The sequence below is a fragment of the Coregonus clupeaformis genome, chromosome 16, assembly GCF_020615455.1.
Source record: "Coregonus clupeaformis isolate EN_2021a chromosome 16, ASM2061545v1, whole genome shotgun sequence".
Taxonomy (NCBI): Eukaryota; Metazoa; Chordata; class Actinopteri; order Salmoniformes; family Salmonidae; genus Coregonus; species Coregonus clupeaformis.
In genome coordinates this window covers 52,809,727-52,833,661 of record NC_059207.1, presented here as the reverse complement: position 1 = coordinate 52,833,661, position 23,935 = coordinate 52,809,727, and the positions used below count along the sequence as shown (strand labels likewise).

At 44.9% G+C, this 23,935-nt stretch overlaps 1 protein-coding gene across 1 annotated transcript; it reads left to right on the top strand.

Moving 5' to 3' along the window:
- The first annotated feature begins 30 nt into the window (after positions 1 to 30).
- On the top strand, positions 31 to 11,219 carry LOC121584303 (titin-like). The gene is made up of 3 exons (XM_041900122.2): positions 31 to 134; positions 258 to 375; positions 489 to 11,219. The coding sequence occupies exons 1-3, from the start codon at positions 31 to 33 to the stop codon at positions 9,399 to 9,401; spliced, it is 9,135 nt and encodes a 3,044-aa protein (XP_041756056.2). The 3' UTR covers positions 9,402 to 11,219.
- Positions 11,220 to 23,935: the final 12,716 nt, after the last annotated feature.

Below are 23,935 nucleotides of genomic sequence, written 5' to 3'. Positions count from 1 at the left end.
GAGTTTCTCCTCCTAACATCATTTTTGATTATGTTTCCAGAGAAGGAAGAAACGCCAGTTACAACCCGAGGCAGGAGCAGTGGCCTCAAATGTAAGAATATCTCAGAGGAAAGCAAAGCAGAGAAAGCCATCAGGTAACAGAGAATGTGAATACTTCTTTGTTTCAAATGTTCATGGAATACAGTAAAACACATGAACAGTTAAATAGCTATTGCCTAAATTAAGGTCATTCACTTTGGCATATCTGTGTGGTGTAGGATTGAGGATATTGAAGCAGAGGTGGATACTCCAAAAGAGAAGCCAGTTTCAGAGCATCAGCAAGAGAATGAAAAATGTGTTCCTGTAGCTGAGTCCGACAAAGAGGAGTTAGCTGAGGTATGTATACGATTCATACGATTCATAAACAATTAATCAATGTTTTTCAAATGTCCAGAAGTAAGGAGGCTTAAGTGACACACGCTCTTTAAAAACATTTTTTTGGGGGACAGGATAACGTTGACACAGCCACGGAGGACACAGCAATTGAGCTTGATAATGTGTCCTCAGAGATCAAGGAGGTGGAGGAGGCAGAGGAGGTTCCAATGGAGGTGACAGGAACCAATGAAGACAAAGAAGAGAACAAAGAAGAAACAGCTGAAGAACCCTCGAAGAAGGAAACGAAAAGAAGAGGCAGACCAAGATCCACTTGTCTCACAAAACCTGCTGAGGTTGAGGAGGAGACAGTGAAAGAGGAGCAGCCAGCAGTTGAGGAACCTGCTGAGGAAGAGGAGAAGATCTCGCCAGCTGAGGAGGAAGAGGCAGCTCCAGTGGTAGAAACACGAGTCTTGAGGAGAGGAAGAAAAAGCATTCCAGCTACCCCTACACCAAAATGCAAGTCCACAAGAAGAGGCAAACAGCCTGAGGAAGAGGAGGAGGCGGAAGAGCCAGAGGAGGAAGAGGCAGCCGAGGAAGAAGAAGAGGCACCAGTAGTGGAAGCAAAAGTTCTGAGGAGAGGAAGGAGAGCTGCCCCTGCTCCTGTCCCTGCCACACCTAGACGCAAATCCACTCCAACTGTTGTTGAAGAGGAAGAGGCAGAAAAAACAGATGAAATGACAGAGGAGGAAGTAGATGGCAAAGTCCAGGAAAAAGCTGTTGAGAAAGAGAAGGCCACAACAACAACAAGCCAAGAGGAACAGGAAGTGGAGGCAGAGAGCCTTGAGGATGGAACAGAGGAGGAGAAGGAGGAGGAGGAAGAAAAGATTGAGGATATCGGCGTGGAATGTGTTGCAGATAAAGTGGTAGAAAAGCCAGTTGAGGAACCTGCAGAGGAAGAGGAGAAGATCTCACCACCAGAGGAGGAAAATGAGGAAGAGGAGGCTGCAGTTGTCGAAACAAGAGTTTTGAGGATAGGAAGAAAAAGGGTTCCAGCTACTCCAAGTCCGAAACGCAAGTCCACAAAAAGAGGCAAACAAGCCGAGGTAGAGAAGGAGGAGGAACAGGCAGCTGTGGAACAAAAGGCACCAGTAGTGGAAACCAGAGTTATGTGGAGAGGAAGCAGAGGCACATTTTCTGCCCCTGCCACACCCAGACGCAAATCCACACGAGCATGCAAACAACCTGAGAAAGAGGAAGTGGAGGCAGAAAAGGTAGAGGATGAAAAGATGGAGGAGGCGGCTGAACCTGTTCAGGAATCTGTGGAGGAAAAGATGGATGAGGGAAAAGCAGTGGACAAAGCAACAGTTGCAACAGTGGAAAGTGTGGAGGAAGAGGAAAAGGTGGAGGAAGAGAAGGAAGCGGAGACAGCAGAAGTAGAAATGTTTGAGGAAACTGAAGCTGCAACAGTGGGGAGTGTGGAGGAAGAAAATGTGGAGAAGGAAGCAAACCCCACAGAGGAAGAAAAGGTGGAGGAACCAACAACTGAAGAAGAGGAACAAGTGGAGGAAGAGAAGACAGAGGTGGAAGGAGAAGAGGAAACAGTTATGGAAATAGCTGTAGAAAAACTAACAATGGTAGTTGAAGAGGCAGAAAAAGTGGAGGAAGAGAAAGAGGAAATTGCTGCAGATGAAGTGTTACAAAAGCCAGTTAAGGAACCTACCAAAAGGGAGATAACCTCACCACCTGAGGAAGAGGAGAAGACTTCACAACCCGAGGAAGAGGAAAAAACCTCACCACCTGAGGAAGAGGAGAAGACCTCACCACCTGAAGAAGAAGAAGAGGCTCCAGTTGTAGAAACAAGGTTTCCTGCTGCTCACCCGACTCCGAAACGCAACTCCACAAGAAGAGGTAAACAGCCTGAGGAAGAAGAGAAGGTGGAGGAGCCAGAGGAGGAAGAGGCAGCTAAGGAAGAAGAGGCACCAGTAGTGGAAGCAATAACTGAGAAAGAGGAAAAAGTGGAGGAAGAGAAGAAAGAGGTGGAAGCAGAAGAAGAAACGGTAGAGAAACTAGCAGAGGTAATTGAAGAGGCAGAAAAAGTGGAGGGGGAAGCAACAGCAGTGGAGAATGTAGCAGATGAAGCAGTAGAAAAACCAGATGAGGAAGAAGAGAAGACTTCACCACCTGAGGAGGAGGAAGAGGAGGCTTCAGTTGTAGAAACAAGAGTCCTGAGAAGAGGAAGAAAAAGTGTTCCAGTTACTCCACCAAAACGCAAGTCCACACGAAAAGGCAAACAACCCGAGGAAGAGGTGAAAGTGGAGGCGCCAGATGAGGAAGAGGCAGCTGAGGAAGAAGAGGCACCAGTAGTTTTGAGGAAAGGAAGAAAATCTGCCCCTGCCAAACCTAGATGCAAATCCAAACGAGGCCGAAAACAACCTGAGGAAGAGGAACCTGTGCTGGATTCTGTGGAGAAAAGGGTAGAGAGAGAAAAACCAGTGGAGGAAACAGCAGCAATAGAGGAGGAAGAAAACGTGGAGGAAGAAAAAACAGTGGAGAAGGAAAAGGCAGAGGAGGAAGCAGCTGTAATAGTGGAAGAAGAAATGCTGGCTGAAGAGGAAACTGAAACTGAACCAGTGGGAGAGGAGAGTGTTGCAGAAGAAAAGGTGGAGGAGGAAGCAACACCTGAGGAAGAGGAAAAGGTGGAGGAAGAGAAGGAAGCGGAGATAGTTGAAGAAGAAAAAATGGAGGAAGCTGAAGCTGCAGTTTCAGCTGAAACTATTACTGTGGAAGAAAAGGTGGAGGAGGAAGCAAAAACCATAGAGGAAGAAAAGGAGGAGGAAGAAAAAATTGAGGGAGAGATGGAGGAAACTGAAGCTGCAGCTGAACCGGAATCAGCGGAAGAGGAGAGTGTTGCAGAAGAAAAGGTGGAGGAGGTAGCAACAACTGAGGAAGAGGAAAAGGTGGAGGAAGTGAAGGAAACGGAGATAGTGGAAGAAGAAAAAATGGAGGAAGCTGAAGCTGCAGTTTCAGCTGAAACTATTACTGTGGGAGAAAAGGTGGAGGAGGAAGAAAAAACCATAGAGGAAGAAAAGGAGGAGGAAGCAACAATTGAGGAAGAGGAAAAAGTGGACGAAGAGAAGAAAGAGGAAACAGTTATTGAAATAGCTATAGAAAAACTAGCAGAGGAAGCTGCTATGGTAGAAGAGGCAGAAAGAGTGGAGGAGAAAGAAGAGGCAAGAGTAGTGGAATGTGTTGCAGATGAAGTGGTAGAAAAGCCAGTTGAGGAAGAGAAGAACAATTCACCACCTGAGGAAGAGGAGAAGACCGCACCCCCTGAGGAGGAAGAGGAAGCTCCAGTTGTAGAAACAAGAGTCCTGAGAAGAGGAAGAAAAAGTTTTCCAGTTACTCCACCAAAACGCAAGTACACACGAAAAGGCAAACAACCCGAGGAAGAGGTGAAAATGGAGGCGCCAGATGAGGAAGAGGCAGCTGAGGATGAAGAGGCACCAGTAGTGGAAGCCAGAGTTTTGAGGAAAGGAAGAAAATCTGCCCCTGCCAAACCTAGATGCAAATCCAAACGAGGCCGCAAACAACCTGAGGAAGAGGAGGAAGAGGTGGTGGAGGAGGAGGAAAAGGTAGAGGAGGTGGCTGAAGCTGTGCTGGATTCTGTCGAGAAAAGAGTGGAAAGAGAAAAAGCAGTGGAGGAAACAGCAGCAATAGAGGAGGAAGAAAACATGGAGGAAGAAAAAACTGTGGAGAAGGAAAAGGCAGAGGAGGAAGCAGCTGTAATAGTGGAAGAAGAAATGATGGCTGAAGAGGAAACTGAAACTGCAGCTGAAACTGCACCAGTGGGAGAGGAGAGTGTTGCGGAAGAAAAGGTGGAGGAGGAAGCAACACCTGAGGAAGACGAAAAGTTGGAGGAAGAGAAGGAAGCTGAGATAGTGGAAGAAGAAAACATTAAGGAAGCTGAAGCTGCAGTTTCAGCTGAAACTATTACTGTGGAAGAAAAGGTGGAGGAGGAAGCAAAAACCATAGAGGAAGAAAAAGAGGAGGAAGCAACAATTGAGGACGAGGAAAAAGTGGACGAAGAGAAGAAAGAGGAAACAGTTATTGAAATAGCTATAGAAAAAGTAGCAGAGGAAGCTGCTATGGTAGATAAGGCAGAAAAATTGGAGGAGAACGAAGAGGCAAGAGTAGTGGAATGTGTTGCAGATGAAGTGGTAGAAAAGCCAGTTGAGGAAGAGAAAAAGACTTCACCACCTGAGGAAGAGGAGAACACCTCACCAACTGACAAAGAGGAGAAGACCTCACCACCTGAAAAAGAAGAAGAAGAAGAAGAAGAGGCTCCAGTTGTAGAAACAAGAGTCCTTAGGAGAGGAATAAAAAGGGTTCCTGCTGCTCCGACTCCAAAACGCAAGTCCACAAGAAGAAGTAAACAGCCTGAGGAAGAGGAGAAGGTGGAGGAGCCAGAGGAGGAAGAGGAAGCTGAGGAAGAAAAGGCACCATTAGTGGAAGCCAGAGTTCTGAGGGTAGGAAGAAAATCAGCCCCTGCTCCTGCAACACCCAGACGCAAATCCACACGAGCTCGCAAAGAACCTGAGGGAGAGGTGGTGGAGGCGGCTGAACCTGTGGAAGAAGTGGTGGAAGAAAATAAAGCTGTGGAGGAGGAAAAAGGGGTGGAAGAAAAGGAAGAGGAAGCTGAAGCTGCATCAGTGGAAGAGGAGAGTGATGCAGAAGAAGAAGTGGAAGAAGAAAAAGCAGTGGAAGAGGAAGGAACAAATCAGGTAGAGGAAAAGGTGGAGGAAGAGAAGGAAGCGGAAATAGTGGAGGAAAAGAAGGAAGAGGAAGGTGCAGCTGAAGCTACAACTCTGGAAGAAGAGAGTGTTGCAGAAGAAAATGTAGAGTATGAAGCAGCTGTTATAGAGGAAGAAGAGATTGTGGAGGAAGAGAAGGAGACAGCAGAAGAAGAAAATATTGAGGAAGCTGCAGCTGAGGAAGAAAGGGTGGAGGAGGACGCAAAACTCACAGAGGAAGAAAATGTGGAGGAAGCAATAACTGAGGAAGAGGAAAAAGTGGAGGAAGAGAAGAAAGAAGTGGAAGCAGAAGAAGAAACGGTAGAAAAACTAGCAGAGGTAGTTGAAGAGGCAGAAAAAGTGAAGGAGGGGGAAACAGCAGCGGAGAATGTAGCAGATGAAGCAGTAGAAAAGCCTGTTGAGGAAGAAGAGAAGACTTCACCACCTGAGGAGGAGGAAGAGGAAGCTCCAGTTGTAGAAACAAGAGTCCTGAGAAGAGGAAGAAAAAGTGTTCCAGTTAGTCCACCAAAACGCAAGTCCACACGAAAAGGCAAACAACCCGAGGAAGAGGTGAAAATGGAGGCGCCAGATGAGGAAGAGGCAGCTGAGGATGAAGATGCACGAATAGTGGAAGCCAGAGTTTTGAGGAAAGGAAGAAAATCTGCCCCTGCCAAACCTAGATGCAAATCCAAACGAGGCCGCAAACAACCTGAGGAAGAGGAGGAAGAGGTGGTGGAGGAGGAGAAAAAGGTAGAGGAGGTGGCTGAACCTGTTCTGGATTCTGTCGAGAAAATGGTGGAGAGAGAAAAATCAGTGGAGGAAACAGCAGCAATAGAGGAGGAAGAAAACGTGGAGGAAGAAAAAACAGTGGAGAAGGAAAAGGCAGAGGAGGAAGCAGCTGTAATAGTGGAAGAAGAAATGCTGGCTGAAGAGGAAACTGAAACTGCAGCTGAAACTACACCAGTGGGAGAGGAGAGTGTTGCGGAAGAAAAGGTGGAGGAGGAAGCAACACCTGAGGAAGACGAAAAGTTGGAGGAAGAGAAGGAAGCTGAGATAGTGGAAGAAGAAAACATTAAGGAAGCTGAAGCTGCAGTTTCAGCTGAAACTATTACTGTGGAAGAAAAGGTGGAGGAGGAAGCAAAAACCATAGAGGAAGAAAAAGAGGAGGAAGCAACAATTGAGGAAGAGGAAAAAGTGGACGAAGAGAAGAAAGAGGAAACAGTTATTGAAATAGCTATAGAAAAAGTGGCAGAGGAAGCTGCTATGGTAGATAAGGCAGAAAAATTGGAGGAGAACGAAGAGGCAAGAGTAGTGGAATGTGTTGCAGATGAAGTGGTAGAAAAGCCAGTTGAGGAAGAGAAAAATACTTCACCACCTGAGGAAGAGGAGAAGACCTCACCCCCTGAGGAAGAGGAGAACACCTCACCAACTGACAAAGAGGAGAAGACCTCACCACCTGAAGAAGAAGAAGTGGCTCCAGTTGTAGAAACAAGAGTCCTTAGGAGAGGAATAAAAAGGGTTCCTGCTGCTCCGACTCCAAAACGCAAGTCCACAAGAAGAAGTAAACAGCCTGAGGAAGAGGAGAAGGTGGAGGAGCCAGAGGAGGAAGAGGAAGCTGAGGAAGAAAAGGCACCATTAGTGGAAGCCAGAGTTCTGAGGGTAGGAAGAAAATCAGCCCCTGCTCCTGCAACACCCAGACGCAAATCCACACGAGCTCGCAAAGAACCTGAGGAAGAGGTGGTGGAGGCGGCTGAACCTGTGGAAGAAGTGGTGGAAGAAGAGAAAGCTGTGGAGGAGGAAAAAGGGGTGGAAGAAAAGGAAGAGGAAGCTGAAGCTGCACCAGTGGAAGAGGAGAGTGATGCAGAAGAAGAAGTGGAAGAAGAAAAAGCAGTGGAAGGGGAAGGAACAAATCAGGAAGAGGAAAAGGTGGAGGAAGAGAAGGAAGAGGAAACAGTTATTGAAATAGCTATAGAAAAACTAGCAGAGGAAGTTGCTATGGTAGATAAGGCAGAAAAAGTGGAGGAGATAGAAGAGGCAAGAGTAGTTGAATGTGTTGCAGATGAAGTGGTAGAAAAGCCATTTGAGGAAGAGAAGAAGACTTCACCACCTGAGGAGAAGGAGGAAGAGGAGGCTCCAGTGGTAGAAACAAGAGTCCTGAGAGGAGGAAGAAAAAGTGTTCCAGCTACTCTGACTCCAGAACGCAAGTTCTCACAAAGAGGCAAACAACCCAATGAAGTTGAAAAGGAGGATGAGCCAGAAGAGGAAGATGCAGCTAAAGAAGAAGACCCACCAGTAGTAGAAGTCAGAGTTCCGAAGAAAGGAAGGAAATCTCCCCCGACACCTAGACGCAAATCCAAACGAGCCCGCAAAGAACCTGAGGAGGAAGAGGGGGAGGAGGAAGAAAAGGAAGAGGAGGCGGCAGAACCTGTGCCTGAAGCTGTGGAGAAAAATGTGGTGGAAGAAAAATCAGTGGAGGAGGAAAAGGTAGAGGAAGAAAGGGTAGATGAAGCTGCAGCTGAAACTGCTACTGTGGAAGAAAATGTGGAGGAGGCAGAAGCGATAGAGGAAGAAGAAAAGGTGGAAGAAGCAACAACAATGGTGACTGTGGTAGAAGAGGCAGAAAAGGTGGAGGAAGCAACAGTGGTGGAAAGTGTAGCAGATGAAGCAGTAGAAAAGCCAGTTGAGGAAGAGGAGAAAGCCTCACCACCCGAGGAAGAAGAGGAGGGTAAAGTTGTAGAAACAAGTGTCCTGAGGAGAGGAAGAAAAAGCGTTCCTGTTACTCCTCCAAAACGCAAGTCCACACGGAGAGGCAAAGAAGCCGAGGAAGAGGAGAAGGAGGAGACAGAAAAGGTAGAGGAGGTGGCTGAACTTGTGCCGGAAGCTGTGGAGGAAAAAGTGGAGGAGGAAGAAGAGGCGCTAATAGTGGAAGCCAAAGTTCTGAGGAGAGGAAGAAAATCTGCTCCTGCCACACCCAGACACAAATCCAAACGAGCTCGCAAAGAACCTGAGGAAGAGGAAGTAGAGGTGGAGGCCGAAAAGATGGAGGAGGCAGCTGAACCTGTGCCAGAAGCTGTGGAGGAGAAGGGGGAGGAAGAAAAAGCAGTGGAGGAGGAAATGGTGAAACAGAATAAGACGGAGGCAGATGTTCCGATGGCAGAGGACGAAGGAAACACTGAAGTACAAGCAGACAGTGGTGCTCCTGAGGCAAAAGAAGAAGAAGCAATCACACATCAGCCAGAGGAGGTTATGGCAGAGCAAACAAAGGAGAAGGAAGAAGAAGAGGAGAACACAGAGGAGAAAACTACAGAAACAGCAAAAGAGGCAGCTGAAACGGTAGATGAGGAGGAAGGAGATATCACCAATGTGGAGGAGGAAGAGAAGGAGGGAGAAACTCTAGCTGTTGAAGCGGAAGAGGCAGAAAACCCAGATGAAATGACAGTGGAGGAAGTAGACAACAAAGTCCAGGAAAAATCTGTTGAGGAAGAAGAAAAGGCCACAACAACAACAACAAGCAAAGAGGAAGAAGCAGAGAGCCCTGAGAAGGTTGTGGAAGTTCCTCCAGCTGTGGAAACTAGAGCTGCGAGGAGCAGGACAAAAACAGTCGCAAAAGCCACACCCAAACGAAAGTCCAAACGAAGCAAGCTCTCTGTGGATGCAGTGAAAGAGGATGATAAGGTAGTGGCAGAAGAGGCAAGCGTAGTAGAAGAGGAGGAAAGGGCCTCGGTGGCTGAGGGTTCTGTCAAGATGCAGCCTGAGGAAAATAGAACAGAGGAGGAGAAGGAGGAAGAAGAAGAAAAGATTGAGGAGAATGGCATGGAAAATGTAGAGAGCGGTGAGACAGAGGCAGAGAATGGGGTCGAGGTGGACAACCTTAATTTAGAATTGGCCGAGGAGGAGGAGAAAGAGGAGAGACAGAAGATGGAGGTAGAGGAAAAGAAAACTGCCACAACTCAGGAGAAAGAGCCGAAGAGCTCTGAGGATGAGGAGGAAGCGGAGGCTCCAGTGGTTTTAACGAGAGTTCTGAGAGTGAGGTTAACTGCCACACCAAACACCACACCCAAGGCCAAGGCCACGCCCCAGCGTACATCCACAAGACACAGCAAAATAGTAACACCTGAGAAGTTCGATCCTGAGGTGGTCGTGTTTTCATCAGATGAAGAGCAGGAAGAGAGCCCTGTGGAAAAGAGAAATCTTCGGAAGAGAAAAAGCACAGAGCCAACACCTGTTCGCAGATCCAAGCGCCACAGCAGAACTTAGACTGTGTAGACAGGTTTTTTGTTCTCTTCTTTAAATATGCAGCTATTTAGTGAAGATTTCAGATGGGACCAGATCATTTCCTTTGATATATTTGTAAGGTAAAAAAATAAAAATAAATAATGTGCTTCCTGTTTTTATGTAATTTTTCTGAAAGTCGATATGCAGCATATTTGATACCTTTTTATATTTTATATTTTGCATTTTAAGTACAAATCTGTGAACTATTTTTGCAAATTGCAGCTGTCATTTTGACCTTAGTGGCAGGTAACGCAATGCTTTCAGTAGGCTGGGAGGCTTTGGTTTTCTGATAAATTAATAGTATTTTTAGGTCGAACAGTTAACTGTTTCTTTTGCGGTTTCTAACAGCACAACCTATTCTATAAAAAAAATGTGTAATCACAATTTAAACATGATCTGCTAAGACAACATTTATTCCCTCAAAGTACTACAGGGTGAATTCTAACTTCAGCATACCATAATGCCAAATGGTGTCCTCTCAAGTATAACTCAACAACTCTATAAATACATTTTAAAAAATGTACATGTGAATTTAGTTACATTGGGACACACTAGCACATCTGATTTTGTTAGTCAGTCTCACTCAGATATAATATTAAAACCTGCAAACATTTCTTTCCACCATATGGAAAAATTTGTAGAATTGCAGGAAATTAGCTGTAAAACAGCAAATGTTCCTCTCCGCCATATGGCAAACTCTGTAGAATTGCAGCAAACTTGCGTTAAAACTGCAACATTTTCTCTACGCCCATGGCAAAATGTGTAGAATTGCACTAAATTAACTCTAAAACGTATGCACATGTGGATACGCAGACCCATGAGCAACTGCGGCCCCTCATGATGAGTTCAGATTTTTTGTGGCCCCCACCCGCATCAAAGTTGCCCTGATATATATATACTATTACATTATATTGGCAGTTGTCAATTAGTGTTCTTAAATGTGTAATATGACACAAATATGATAATTTGTGTTTTTCAAAAGTGTAAAATATTTTGTATTTGATTTTATTAAGGGAATAATGTATTAAGCAAGCGTTATTTTTTATCTTACTGCACATTTGAGTGACATTTCTCTGACATTTCTTATGCTTTAATTTTTACAAATGTTTTCAGCAGAAATCAGGATCTAAAATCACATTTGATGTTTGTTTTTTTATGGTTCATTTCGTTGGTTCATTTTGACATAATTCTTGAATTGAAATGTCAACACTTTGTGTCATGGTGTTACACTTTGTGTGTATTGAAATATTTGGTATACCTTGAACATAATGATATTTAGTGTAAAAAAAACAACAGCAAATACACACAAAAATATTACCTTACTGAGCTGACGAGGCATAATATTTTAGTTGGTCATTTGAAAACGATGATGTTCGCAATATTGTTTTATATTAAATGTATGTATATCCTCATATTTTGTTTGTTGTTAACATGTATCGTTAAGGTTTGATATACAGGAAGTTTATAAAGTTTATATAACATCTATAAACTGAGCTGTGATGTTAAACTGTAAAGGTTCTCTCGTGAGAGATGTGAAAATATAGTTAGCCTACACTGTGCGTTTTCATTTGTATGTGTTATCGTGTTTCAAACTTTTAATGCTTTCTTATACATCTCAGTGCTCCACAAAAGCACACGCCAGCAATAGCTATGTAGCGTATCTTGCTCGCAATCATTTTCATTTGGTAATGTTGTATTTTATTACAAACCTTTCATTGTATTATGTAGAATGGACCAATGTAACTTTTCTCCTCTGACACTGTGATTTGTTAGGATCTTTAATAGCGAATAAAGTGTTTCACTGTTTGACGTATATTGAATTGTTTTATTTGTTTTCTACCTTGTGTTAATGTACAGTACCAGTCAAAACATTGGACACACCTACTCATTCAAGGGTTTTTCTTTATTTTTACTGTTTTCTACATTGTAGAATAATAGTGAAGACATCAAAACTATGAAATAACACACATAGAATCATGTAGTAACCAAAAAAGTGTTAAACAAACAACTATCATTATAATGTTTTTCTTGACATGGTTGAATACCTGAAGCATAGATTGGTCACTTTTTTTCTAATTTGGCACACAGAAACTAGAGACCAAGTATTTTTTGGTCAAAAAGAATGGTACCGATTGGCCTATAGGTGGCGCTGTTATAAGCAGTCTCACTTAAAGCTGCAATATGTAACCTTTTGGGCGGCCCAACCAAATTCACATAGAAATTTGAGTTATAGATCTGTAATTCTAATTGAAAGCACGTGTAAGAAGCAGTGTATCTGTTCTATGTGTGCTATATCTATGCCTCCTGTTCTTAAGTTTAGTTTTTGTGTCTTTTACTTTCGGGTTTGTACACCAGCGTCAAACAGCTGAAAATACAATATTTTGGTTATGGAAAATATATTTCACAGCGGTTTAGATGGTACAATGATTCTCGAAACTATACTTGCTTGTTATGTCACATAAACTGAAATTAGGCGAACTATTACAATTTTAGCAACCAGGAAATGGCAGAGCGATTTCGGCGTAGTGCATCTTTTAACCCTCAAATCCATCGCCCCGTTTGACCTAGAGACTTGAAACTTTGTATGTTCTTTCCTCATGCTGAACACATTTGCCTCAAGAACCCATAAGGTCCGTCAGGTCAGATTTTCCTCCATCTTGGAATTTTATTTAAACCTTTGAAAAACGTTTTCTCATGAACCATAAATCCAAATAACACCAAATTCAGTATGTAGGCCCATGGTACATCTCTTAACTTTGTTTGATAAATCAGGAAATCATATTTTAAGTTAATTTAAATCCTTTGTAAATCCACTCCACAATGGCCTATCAACTTGAAACTTTTTAGGATCATGAAAGACATTATCATGATGAACCATGTTAGATTTGGCATTGACATCTTAAAACATAAGGAAATTATTAACAATTGTATTTTTTGACTATGTAATGCTAATGCTTAAACGAATCATAAAAAAATCTTCTTCTCATGGACTAAAAGTTATATTCACTCCAAGGTTGGTCTTTGGACTCATCACAATAGTCCCTAAAGAGTTTGAGAAGACAACGTTGATGCATTCAAAGATTGCCACACTATACCAGTAGCACATACACTAATGTGCTAAAATATGCACAAAAAAATCTAACATCTGCTCATGAACTATACACTCTGTCCCTATAGGAGAACCCTTTGAATAACCTTTTTTTGGTTCCAGGTAGAACCCTTTTGGGTTCCATGTAGAACCCTTTCCACAGAGGGTTCTACAAGGACCCCAAAAGAGTTCTACCTGGAACCAAAAAGGGTTCTACCTGGAACTAAAAAGGGTTATCCTATGGGTACAGTCGCAGGACCCTTTTGGAATCCGCTTTTCTAAGAGTGTAGTAACATAACTTAGTTTGAGAAAAGCTAAGGGATTGATCAAAATATGGCTGTGTTACTGACAAAGTAATGACTTTAAGAATGATTACCTGTCACGAGTTGCTAAGCCAGAACCCAGAAGCAGACCAGGACAAGGTAAGTTGAAACGAAGGTGAGTGTTTATTACAAATTCAAGAGTGATGCTGAATAATCCGGGGGAACAGAGCGGGCGGCGTTGATTAGTTGTTGGGGGGTGCAGTGGTTGATCCCATCCTGGTCGGCAGCCGCCGACCACCAGGCAGAGGTTGGATGAAGGTTCCGGACGGGTGACTGCAGATGGAACAAAACGGGGGTAAGTAAGCAACAAACCAAACGGTGCAAAAACAACAAAACTAACGCTAGGCTCAAAGACTGATACTCTGGTAAACCTACTGTTCATGGCTAACGATCCGGCAGGGACTGGATGTTAGGCCAGAGCCTAAGAAGGGTGATGATCAGGACCAGGTGTGCAGATTGCTGATGGGATGCAGGTGCGGAAATCAAGAGAGCTCCCCGGAGCGTTCCCGAACCCTCGGGAAACTGGAGATCACGAACAGAAAAACTAGTCACCAGACAGGACCCGACTCAGACTGCCGGGATCGTTACAGTACCCCCCCTCCGACGAACGCCACCGGGCGGACTCCCCGGAGCGCCAGGATGGAGGCGGTAGAAGTCACTGATGAGGTCAGCATCTAGGACCTGTCGCCGCGGGAATCCAACTCCTCTCTTCAGGACCATACCCCTCCCAGTCCACGAGATACTGGAAACCCCGGCCCCGCCGTCTGGAATCCATGATGCGACGCACCGTGTAGGCAGGACCACCTCCGATCATCCGAGGAGGAGGAGGAGGAGGCGGAGGAGGCAACAGAGGACTGAGGAAGACAGGCTTGAGGCAGGAGACATGAAAGGTGGGATGGACTCTGAGCGTCCTCGGTAGTTTGAGTCGAACTGCCACTGGATTGATCACCTTCTCCACCACAAACGGACCAATGAACTTGGTAACAACTTCCCTAGACTCAGTCCGTAACGGAAGATCCCGTGTGGCCAACCAAACCCTATCTCCGATGGTATAGGTGGGAGCGGGGATCCGGCGACGATTCGCCTGGAGCTGATACCGGTCGAAACTCTAAGGAGTGCCTTTCTGGCCCGATGCCAGGTCCGGTGGCAACGACGAATATGGGCCTGAACAGAAGGCACTGAGAGCTCCTTCTCCTGAGAAGGGAACAGGGGAGGTTGGTAGCCATACAGGCACTGGAAGGGGAGACATCCCAGTGGCAGATGTAGGGAGAGTATTGTGGGCATACTCAACCCAAGGCAACTGAGAGACCCAGGAGGTGGGGTTGGAAGAGACCAGACAGCGTAGCGTGGATTCCATCTTCTGGTTGGCTCTCTCCGCCTGACCATTGGATTGGGGGTGAAAACCAGATGTGAGACTGACTGTAGCTCCAATGGCCAAACAGAAGGACTTCCAGACAGCAGAGGTAAACTGAGGGCCACGGTCGGAAACGATATCACTGGGCAAACCGTGGACCCTGAAAACCTCCCTAACCAGGATCTCGGACGTCTCCGAGGCAGAGGGAAGCTTGGCAATTGGCACAAAGTGGGCGAACTTGCTGAATCTGTCCACGATAGTCAGAACGACCGTGTTCCCCTCAGAAGCGGGCAACCCAGTGACGAAGTCCAGGGCCAGATGCGACCATGGTCGCCGGGGAATAGGAAGGGGGTGAAGTAGTCCAGAGCTGGGCCGATTGGTACTCTTATTCTGCGCACACACTGGACAGGCAGCAACAAAACCCCGAGTATCCTCGGCCATGGCAGGCCACCAAAAACGTCTGCGAAGAAACGCCATTGTCCGAGCCACGCCAGGGTGACAAGCCATCTTGCTGGCGTGGGACCATTTGAGGACAGCAGGACGAACCGACTCAGGCACAAACAACCGACCCGGGTGGGCGTTACCGGGCCGGGCTGGAGTCCGAAGGGCCGCCAGCACCTCCTCCTCAATCTTCCACATAACTGCTCCCACGACGCAGTTCCGGGGGGAGAATTGTCTCGGTCTTGGACCCACTCTCCTCCGTCTTGGAGAACATCCGGGACAAGGCGTCCGCCTTGCCGTTCTTAGATCCAGGTCGGAACGTCAGGGAAAACTTGAATCGTCCGAAGAACAACGCCCACCTGGCCTGACGGGGAGTTGAGACGTTTAGCCGATTGCACGTAAGCAAGATTCTTGTGGTCAGTCCAGACAATAAACGGTTGCTCCGCCCCCTCCAACCAGTGGCGCCACTCCTCCAAGGCAAGTTTCACCGCGAGAAGCTCCCGGTTACCCACATCGTAATTCCTCTCCGCAGGCGAAAGGCGACGAGTAGTAGGCGCAGGGATGGAGTTTACTGTCCGTGGAGCATCGCTGCGACAGGATGGCGCCAACTCCCACATCAGACGCGTCCACTTCAACGACGAACTGACGGGCCGTGTCCGGTTGAGAGAGAATCGGTGCGTTGGTGAATCGCCTCTTCAAATCCAGAAACGCTCGATCCGCCTCCGGATTCCACTTGAAGGTCCTGATACTGGAAGTCAAGGCAGTTAACGGAGCGGCCACACGGCTGTAATCCCGGATGAATCTGCGGTAGAAATTCGCAAACCCCAAAAATCTCTGGAGCTGCAATCTCGTACCGGGCTGGGCCCATTCCAGAACCGCTCTAACCTTCTCCTGGTCCATCCTAATCTCTCCCCTGGAGATGATGTACCCGAGAAAGGATGTCGTGTGGGCGTGAAACTCGCACTTCTCGGCCTTCACGAACAGGCGATTCTCCAACAATCGCTGCAGAACCTGCCGGACATGCTGGACGTGGTCGGGAAGGTTCCTTCGAGAAGATCAGAATGTCATCCAGGTAAACAAACACAAAGAGACCGATCATATCTCTCAGGACGTCGTTCACCATACTCTGGAATACCGCTGGGGCATTGGTCAGTCCAAACGGCATCACCTGATACTCGAAGTGACCCATCGGTGTATTGAAACCCGTCAACCACTCGTCCCCCTCTCTGATCCGGACCATGTGATACGCATTGCGTAGGTCTAGCTTGGTGAACACCGTAGCACCCTGTAAGGAGTCGAAGGCAGAACTCATCAAGGGCAGGGGATACTTGTTCTTGACCGTGATGTCATTCAACCCCCGATAATCAATACACGGTCGAAGAGAGCCATCCTTCTTACCCACAAAGAAGAATCCTGCCCCCAGGGGTGATGACGAGGGACGAACGAGACCAGCAGCTAGGGACTCCTTGATGTAGGTCTCCAAAGCCTCAACGTTCAGGTCGGGAGATACTGTATAACCTTCCCTTGGGGTAGACAGCTCCAGGGAACAGGTTGATGGCACAATCATATGGTCGGTGGGGGAGGGAGTGACAGAGCCTTCTGCTTACTGAAAACTTCCCCAAATCGTGATATGTCTCGGGAACCAGGGACAAATCTGGGGGTTTAGCCTCAATCACCTGACTGGGAACCGAATGGGGGCAGGCAGTCTTGAGACAGTTAGCATGACAATCAAGGCTCCAACTCGTTACCTTGCCCGTCACCCAATCGAACGTGGGATTGTGTTCCTTCAGCCAGGGGTATCCAAGGACCAGAGGAACATGGGAAGACGGCAGAATGAAGAATGAAATCATCTCAGAATGATTCCCGACAACCGCATCTTAACCGGTTCAGTCCTCATCGTGATACGTGCCAGACTACTGCCGTTCAGAGTGGTCGCTTAATGGCTTCCGGCAATTGCTCCTTGGAAAGCCCCAGCTGTTCCACCAACTCGGCATCAAGAAAGCTTCCATCGGCACCTGAATCGATAAAAGCGTTAATCGCTAAGCTCTGATTCCTGTTCACAAGGGTAGCCGGGAAACGGGGTCTGACAGAGGTACTGAGAGGTTGAAACTGGCTCGCTAAAAAGTCCTCCCAACTTTAGCGTGAGCCGGGCAGTTTGACGACCGCCGGGAACAAGTGGAGATGTAATGTCCCGAGCTACCACAGTAGAGGCAGCAGTTGGTCTTACGTCTATGTTGACGCTCCTCCTTGGTTAACCCATGCCGCCCCACTTGCATGGGTTCAGAATCGGGAGAGAGGACCTCTCCACTAATCCTTTGTGGTGGAGAATGATCGGCGTGTTCTGGTCCACCACCCGACCCGACTGGGAACTGAGAAGCTGATCGATTGGACGGACCCCATTGCTTCTTCCTCCTTCGCTCTCGGACTCGATTATCCACCCGAATAGACAAGGCTACCAAGCTGTCCAGGTCACTAGGCTCCGGATAGGAGATCAACTCATCCTTGAGCTGCTCCGACAGACCCTGGTAAAAGGCCGCTTGCAGAGACTCCTCGTTCCACCCACTCTCCACAGCCAACGTCTTGAACTCGATCACGAAGTCGGCCACGCTGCGAGTTCCTTGGTGAAGCGAAAACAGGCGCCTAGCTGCGTCCCTCCCTCGGACGGAATGGTCGAAGAGCTTCCTCATCTCGGCCGTGAACCCCTGGTATGAAGCCATGCAGGGGTCTTGTCGTTCCCAAACGGCTGAAGCCCACTCCAGCGCTCGACCACGCAGCAACGCAATCACAAAGGCTATCCTAGCCTTGTCTGTGGCATAAGAGTAGGGCTGTAGATCGAACACTAATCCACACTGCATAAGGAAGGAACGGCATCTTCCCAGCTCCCCCTCATATCTATCCGGCGTCGGAACCTTGGGCTCACGGAAGGACACAGCTCCAGAAGCGGCAGGCGAGATGGGTGAAACCGGTAGTGGATCCTCCACCGGAAACTTGCGTTGGTTCTGGACCTCCGTCAGACCGGTAGAAAGGTTCCGAACTGACAACGCGATCTCCTGTAGTACCGTGCTATGATGGCCCAACATCTTCTCCTGATGGGTAATGGCATGGCGAACAGAGTCCAGGTCCGCTGGGTTCATTACTGGCCGGATCGTTCTGTCACGAGTTGCTAAGCCAGAACCCAGAAGCAGACCAGGACAAGGTAAGTTGAAACGAAGGTGAGTGTTTATTACAAATTCAAGAGTGATGCTGAATAATCCGGGGGAACAGAGCGGGCGGCGTTGATTAGTTGTTGGGGGTGCAGTGGTTGATCCCATCCTGGGTCGGCAGCCGCCGACCACCAGGCAGAGGTTGGATGAAGGTTCGGACGGGTGACTGCAGATGGAACAAAACGGGGTAAGTAAGCAACAAACCAAACGGTGCAAAAACAACAAAACTAACGCTAGGCTCAAAGACTGATACTCTGGTAAACCTACTGTTCATGGCTAACGATCCGGCAGGGACTGGATGTTAGGCCAGAGCCTAAGAAGGGTGATGATCAGGACCAGGTGTGCAGATTGCTGATGGGATGCAGGTGCGGAAATCAAGAGAGCTCCCCGGAGCGTTCCCGAACCCTCGGGAAACTGGAGATCACGAACAGAAAAACTAGTCACCAGACAGGACCCGACTCAGACTGCCGGGATCGTTACATTACCTGCTGCATTCAAAGATAACCAACCTACAGCACTAGACTACATTTCACATGCGTCAACCTTGTGGTATAGAGATGATGGTAATGCTTTCACTGATTGCACATAAAGGAAGAAAGTTCCTACATGATAGAGTGCTAGCTTTGTTATTCAACTGATCTTGACCTTTCTGTCACCCCGTTCATTGCTGCTCGCCGCTATATTTTGAAATGTTCTTGTTCAAATCCTGCAGTGATCACATATACAAACTCTGTTACCACATCCAAAGTACATGATGCAATGATGGTAGCCCTTTCCTGCAGTCAAATGACCAAAACGCTCTTTAGTGTCCTCATGGGTGAAATGTTATTTATATTTTTCATAATTACTGAACATTATTTCAAAAAACCCGCTCGAAATCTGGTGTTTCTATGTCAAACGGTTTTGTTATATTTCAGTCTCCTGTGATGCATATAAAATGTAATATTGGGATGCAAACTCTAAATTGAATACATTTCAACTCAATATCTGACATGGTGCAGGTGTCTTCTTTTTTTTAAGCCCATAACCATGTGTGTGAGGTGTATACTTTTGTTTCAAAGTAGATTTGTTTAAGACTACCAATAAACACTCTGTGTGACCCTGATTTAGCCCACTGCTGTAAAAGGTTTTAAATGCTACTCTGGATGAATCAGACAGGAGTTTTTAATTAAATGTATTGTTGAGAGTGGTGAGGTGAGATACATCAAGTGAGGTTTTAGTTTGAGGCTTTGCCAAAAATGGTTGTGGTGGGTGTGATAAGTGTGATAGAAGGAGTCAGGCGCAGGAGGGTAAATCACTGAATACAGAGTTTATTCTGTCGTACACAATTGCGCTGGATAGCGACACACGAAAACAGGCACAGGGGAAACGATCTACCCTGGCAATACACGGTACGGGATACTCCAACAATATACAGGCACAGGGGAAATATCTACCCCGGCAATACAAAGAGCGAGTAGCTCCACTGAGCTACACTACTCTCACAGTAAACAATAACCCACAAGGACAAGGGGGGCAGAGGGAACACATACACAGACTAATGAGGGGATAAGAACCAGGTGTGTGTAATTGACAAGACAAGACAAATGGAATGATGATATATGGAGCAGCAGTGGCTAGTAAGCCGGTGACGACGAACGCCAAAGCCTGCCCGAACAAGGAGGGGAGGCAGCCTCGGCGGAAGTCGTGACAGTGGGAGAGCAGAGGAGAGGAGTGAAATACATGAGCAGAGGAGTAATTATGACAATTCATTTACAGACTTGTGCTGCTTGCCACAGAACTATTGAAATGCTAAAATGCTATCATTTCAGAGTTAGAGTCATGAAAGGTGTTCATTCCCATAAATATGAAGCCACGAGAGGCTTGGAAACACTTTGTAATAACATTAATGAATAAGGCATTATAAATGTTTAGAAATATTTACAAATAATGAGATACTTATTTATGAACAGTTTATAAATATTTGATTCATGCTTATTCATGATAGTCATTATAAAGTGTTACCAGAGGCTTTCTGTAGATGCAGGAAGGAAGAAACTCCTATTAACGCTTGACAGTATATAAGCAAGTATTTACAACAAGGTTATTATGGTAAACTAAAACTGAAACTAAAACTAATCATGAAAAAACAATTTAGTAAACTGAAATAAAATCATTAACAAACAGATCAACATGGCAGTGTTGCCATTGTTTATAAAAGTGTTTCTTTCTCTCCATGTCTCCAAATCAATATCACACACTCACAAACTGAAATAATATGTCTGTACATTGTACAATCAATTAGTGAGAGAAAGAGAGAGGAAGAGAGACTCAAATATCACATTCATTTGTATATTGAGTTATTTCCAAGACGCTATATCCATCAATATTTCACATTTGTGTTTTTTCATCACAAATTATTGCTTATGGGTACCTTGATGTGTGTATAAAATATAACTGTTTTCAGATTTCTAATTCATAGATATGTATGAAAATGTGTTTTTTGGCATAATGCTATATATACATTGTTTAGCTGAAATTGAATCTTCATATCCTGTATATTTGACTCTGATAAGTGGTTGTCTCACCTAGCTATCTTAAGGTGAATGCATCTTAAGCTATCTGTAATTCACTCTGGACAAGAGTTTCTGCTAAATGACTAAAATGCCAAATGTAAACGTTTTACATATAGACCTTATATTACTTGACTGTTGTAGTGTATTAGGATTATGTCTTTGTTAATGTTTTTAAGTGGAACTGAAAGGAGGTTTATTTTAGTGTCAGAGGGAATGGTTTTAATGTGACAGCCCGGATAGGACAGAGAAGTATGTGTGTTGTAGACAGGGGATTGGACAGTAGAGGGAGCCACCCATATCTCGGGAAGATTATATATACTGGGTAAAAAGCGAAGAAGAGGTAGAGCGGCCATTGCAATCTGGGAAGTCGCTCTCCGGGTGGTCATGACATCCGTCACTTATGCTGGAATCTTGTGATATGAATAAAACTTATGATCAAAGGTTCAGTATGAGCGGACTCCTTTGTTTATCAGCAATAATTGCCAGCATTTACTCGATACTACACTGTGTAAAACCTAGCAGTACTACTTATTTCCCTGAGAGTGAGGCAGATATAAAGCATTTTGCAAAAAAAACATTTGTCTCTCTGAAATTAAACCATCAAGTGATAGATTTTAAACAAATACATTTCCTTCATTTAACAACCTCATGCCATGATTAGATAGTGAAAAAACATACCAATCTCTTTCATAATTTCTTTAAACAATAAAAGCTTATTTACTAACATTTCTGAAAATGGATGTATAGCGTTTTGGAATGAAACTCTTCATATATCCACTGTATACACGAATCGTGATAAAGTTGGTTTCTGTTTCAGTCATGTCTTTGATCACTTTCACATGGGTAGAAAACAACAACTCATGATTGGTTGACAATAGAGCCTCCCACAATGCAGGCCATGGCTGCAGGATGAAGTTTGTGGAGAGCAACTGCAGAAACCTGCAGTCGAATGCAGTCAAAACTTTATGACCTTTGATCACAAAAAAATGTAAAATGTAAAATGTAAATCACATGATTTTTGTAAAGTTCATGCAGTCGACATATAGGCGCAAGTCTGACAATTTTTATCTCCATAATGCAAAACACTTTGAAAGGCGGTGACCAACGATGGTCACCAACTTGACAAAAGTTTATCCGCTCGAACGTGCCCATTGACTTTATAATTTAAAGGTAGACTCAGCAGATGACTTTGCCATGAGCAGCACAGCAGTTATTGGGCGCGTTCAAGTGGATCGATTTTGCCTTTCAAAGTGTGTTGCATTATGGGGATACGAATTGTCTAACTTGTGCCTACTGGAGCGGCAGGTAGCTTAGTGGTTAAGAGTGTTGTGCCAGTAACCGAAAGGTTGCTGGTTCTAATCCCTGAGCCGACTAGGTGAAAAATCGGTTGATGTTACCTTGAGCAAGGCACTTAACCCTAATTGCTCCTGTAAGTCGCTCTGGATAAGAGCGTCTGCTAAATGACCAAAAAAAAACAAAAAAAAACATATGTTGACTGCATGAGGTTTACAAAAAAACGTGCTCAAAGCTCATGCAGTTTTTTATGAAGTCGCCTTCAAGTTGCTGTAGTTGCTTATCACCAACTGCACCATGCAGCCAATGCCTGGCTAGTGGGAGGCACTATTTGTCAACCAATCATTAGGGTGTTTTAGGTTGACCCACACGAACGTGAAACATAGACATGACTGAAACAGGAACCAACTTTGCTGCGATTCTAAAGCTACAGGCAGTGATATTTGAGACCTCTCTCTAACCAATTAATTGTACTCACGTTAGGTTTTCAGTTTGTGAGTTCTGTTTGTGAGTGTGTGATATTGGGGTTTAGAAAAGTTTATTTAAACATTTATAAAGACAAACTTTTGTAAACAATAGCAGCTTTGTTGACACTACCATGTTGATCTGAGCCTTGCTGTTGGAAAACCACTTCAGTGTCCGACTTTTGACTGTTGCAGATGCACCTCCCCCGACATCACTCGTTGACTGAGATGAGGTTGATGCAAGACTTTGCTCTCACACAGTCACACAGAGTATCTGCGCATGTGCACGGGTGTGCTTCCCTCTGCTACAATGTGGTAGCTACGGGACCAAAACAGCAGCAAAGTTTAGCATCGTGCTTCAATGCTCCTGGTTGTTGCAGAAATTGACCCACTACAACTGTTTACTTCGTGCATCTACGTCATCTCACTGAGTCTACCTTTAAACCTAACCTAACCTAACCTATGACCTGACCCATCACCTTATGCCTTACTAAATAATATAAAAAACGAAATAGATGTATTTTATACTTAAACTAAATATAAACTAGTAAATCAGATCTGAAAACTAACATGAAACTAAACTGAATTTCAAATAATAATCTTAAAATGAATAGAAATAAAAACAAATATATAAAAACACAAAACTATAATAACCTTGATTCACAAAGAGTCTCAGAGTAGGAGTACTGATCCAGGATCAGTTTTTTAGATCATAATATGACATAGATGACATGGACTGGGGGGACCTAATCATAGATCATACCTCCTACTCTGAGAAATATGAATTATGGGGTGAGAGACTGCTTTCCATCAACAGGTGGTGCTGTTCATTATCTAATGGATCTTAACAGGAAAACTTCTGAGAGAACTGCAACAGCACCATGCTTAGCATAGCAGCAATGTGTGTCAATGGTGTGCAATGTGCATCCTTATCACAACAAATAATTAACATGATTCACTGTTTAATAGTCACTGATTTTTTAAGGTAACTTAAAATTATTTTTGTCATATAGCTACATATTGTGTGGTGAATTTTTCAAAGCCATTTATCTGCAACAACCCTTGGAGAGCTACTGCGTGCAGGCTTTGTTCTAGCCCAGCACTAACACACCTGATTCAACTAATGAAAGTCTTGGTGATTAGTTGAATCAGGTTTGGAACCAAAGCCTGCACACCCTGAAGCTCTTCAAAGCCAACCAGGGTTAGAGACCACATTTTTAAAAGCACTAGCCTACTAGTTTGCATACGCCTTCCCCTTTCTTGAGCATTGCTCCTCCCACACCACACTTTAAAACAGTTTAAAACCCACTAATTTCTTCCAAGAGCTCTTACTACGCGCTGAGTCTGGCAAAAATTCCTCTTAACTCACATTCCAGATCTCATAATGTGGATTATAACAGAAGAAAACTAATATTTTATTAGTTCCAGTGAACAAGATTATGCATCGAGACTACAGGAGAAAACAGACAGATTGGGAATAGGCCTTTTTGGAGTCTAGCAGTGAGTGCAATTCTGTATATTTTTCAAGAGGAGAGGAAAATATCAGTATTGAGAGCATAGTGGTTTTCAGTGGAAGAGTGACATGCATGAGTGTTAAAACGCAAACATTCCAATCCCTGCTCTTACTCAGTCAGGGGTAAATGTCTATCAATTGTATTATCTGGAGTTCAGAACATCATTAATAGTCAGCGTTGTCGTGCAAATATTATGGTTAGAGATTTGGGGGTAGGCTACAATACATTGTTGATGTACTGCATTTTATGTTTTGTTGAAATATTGTTGATATACGAAGCAC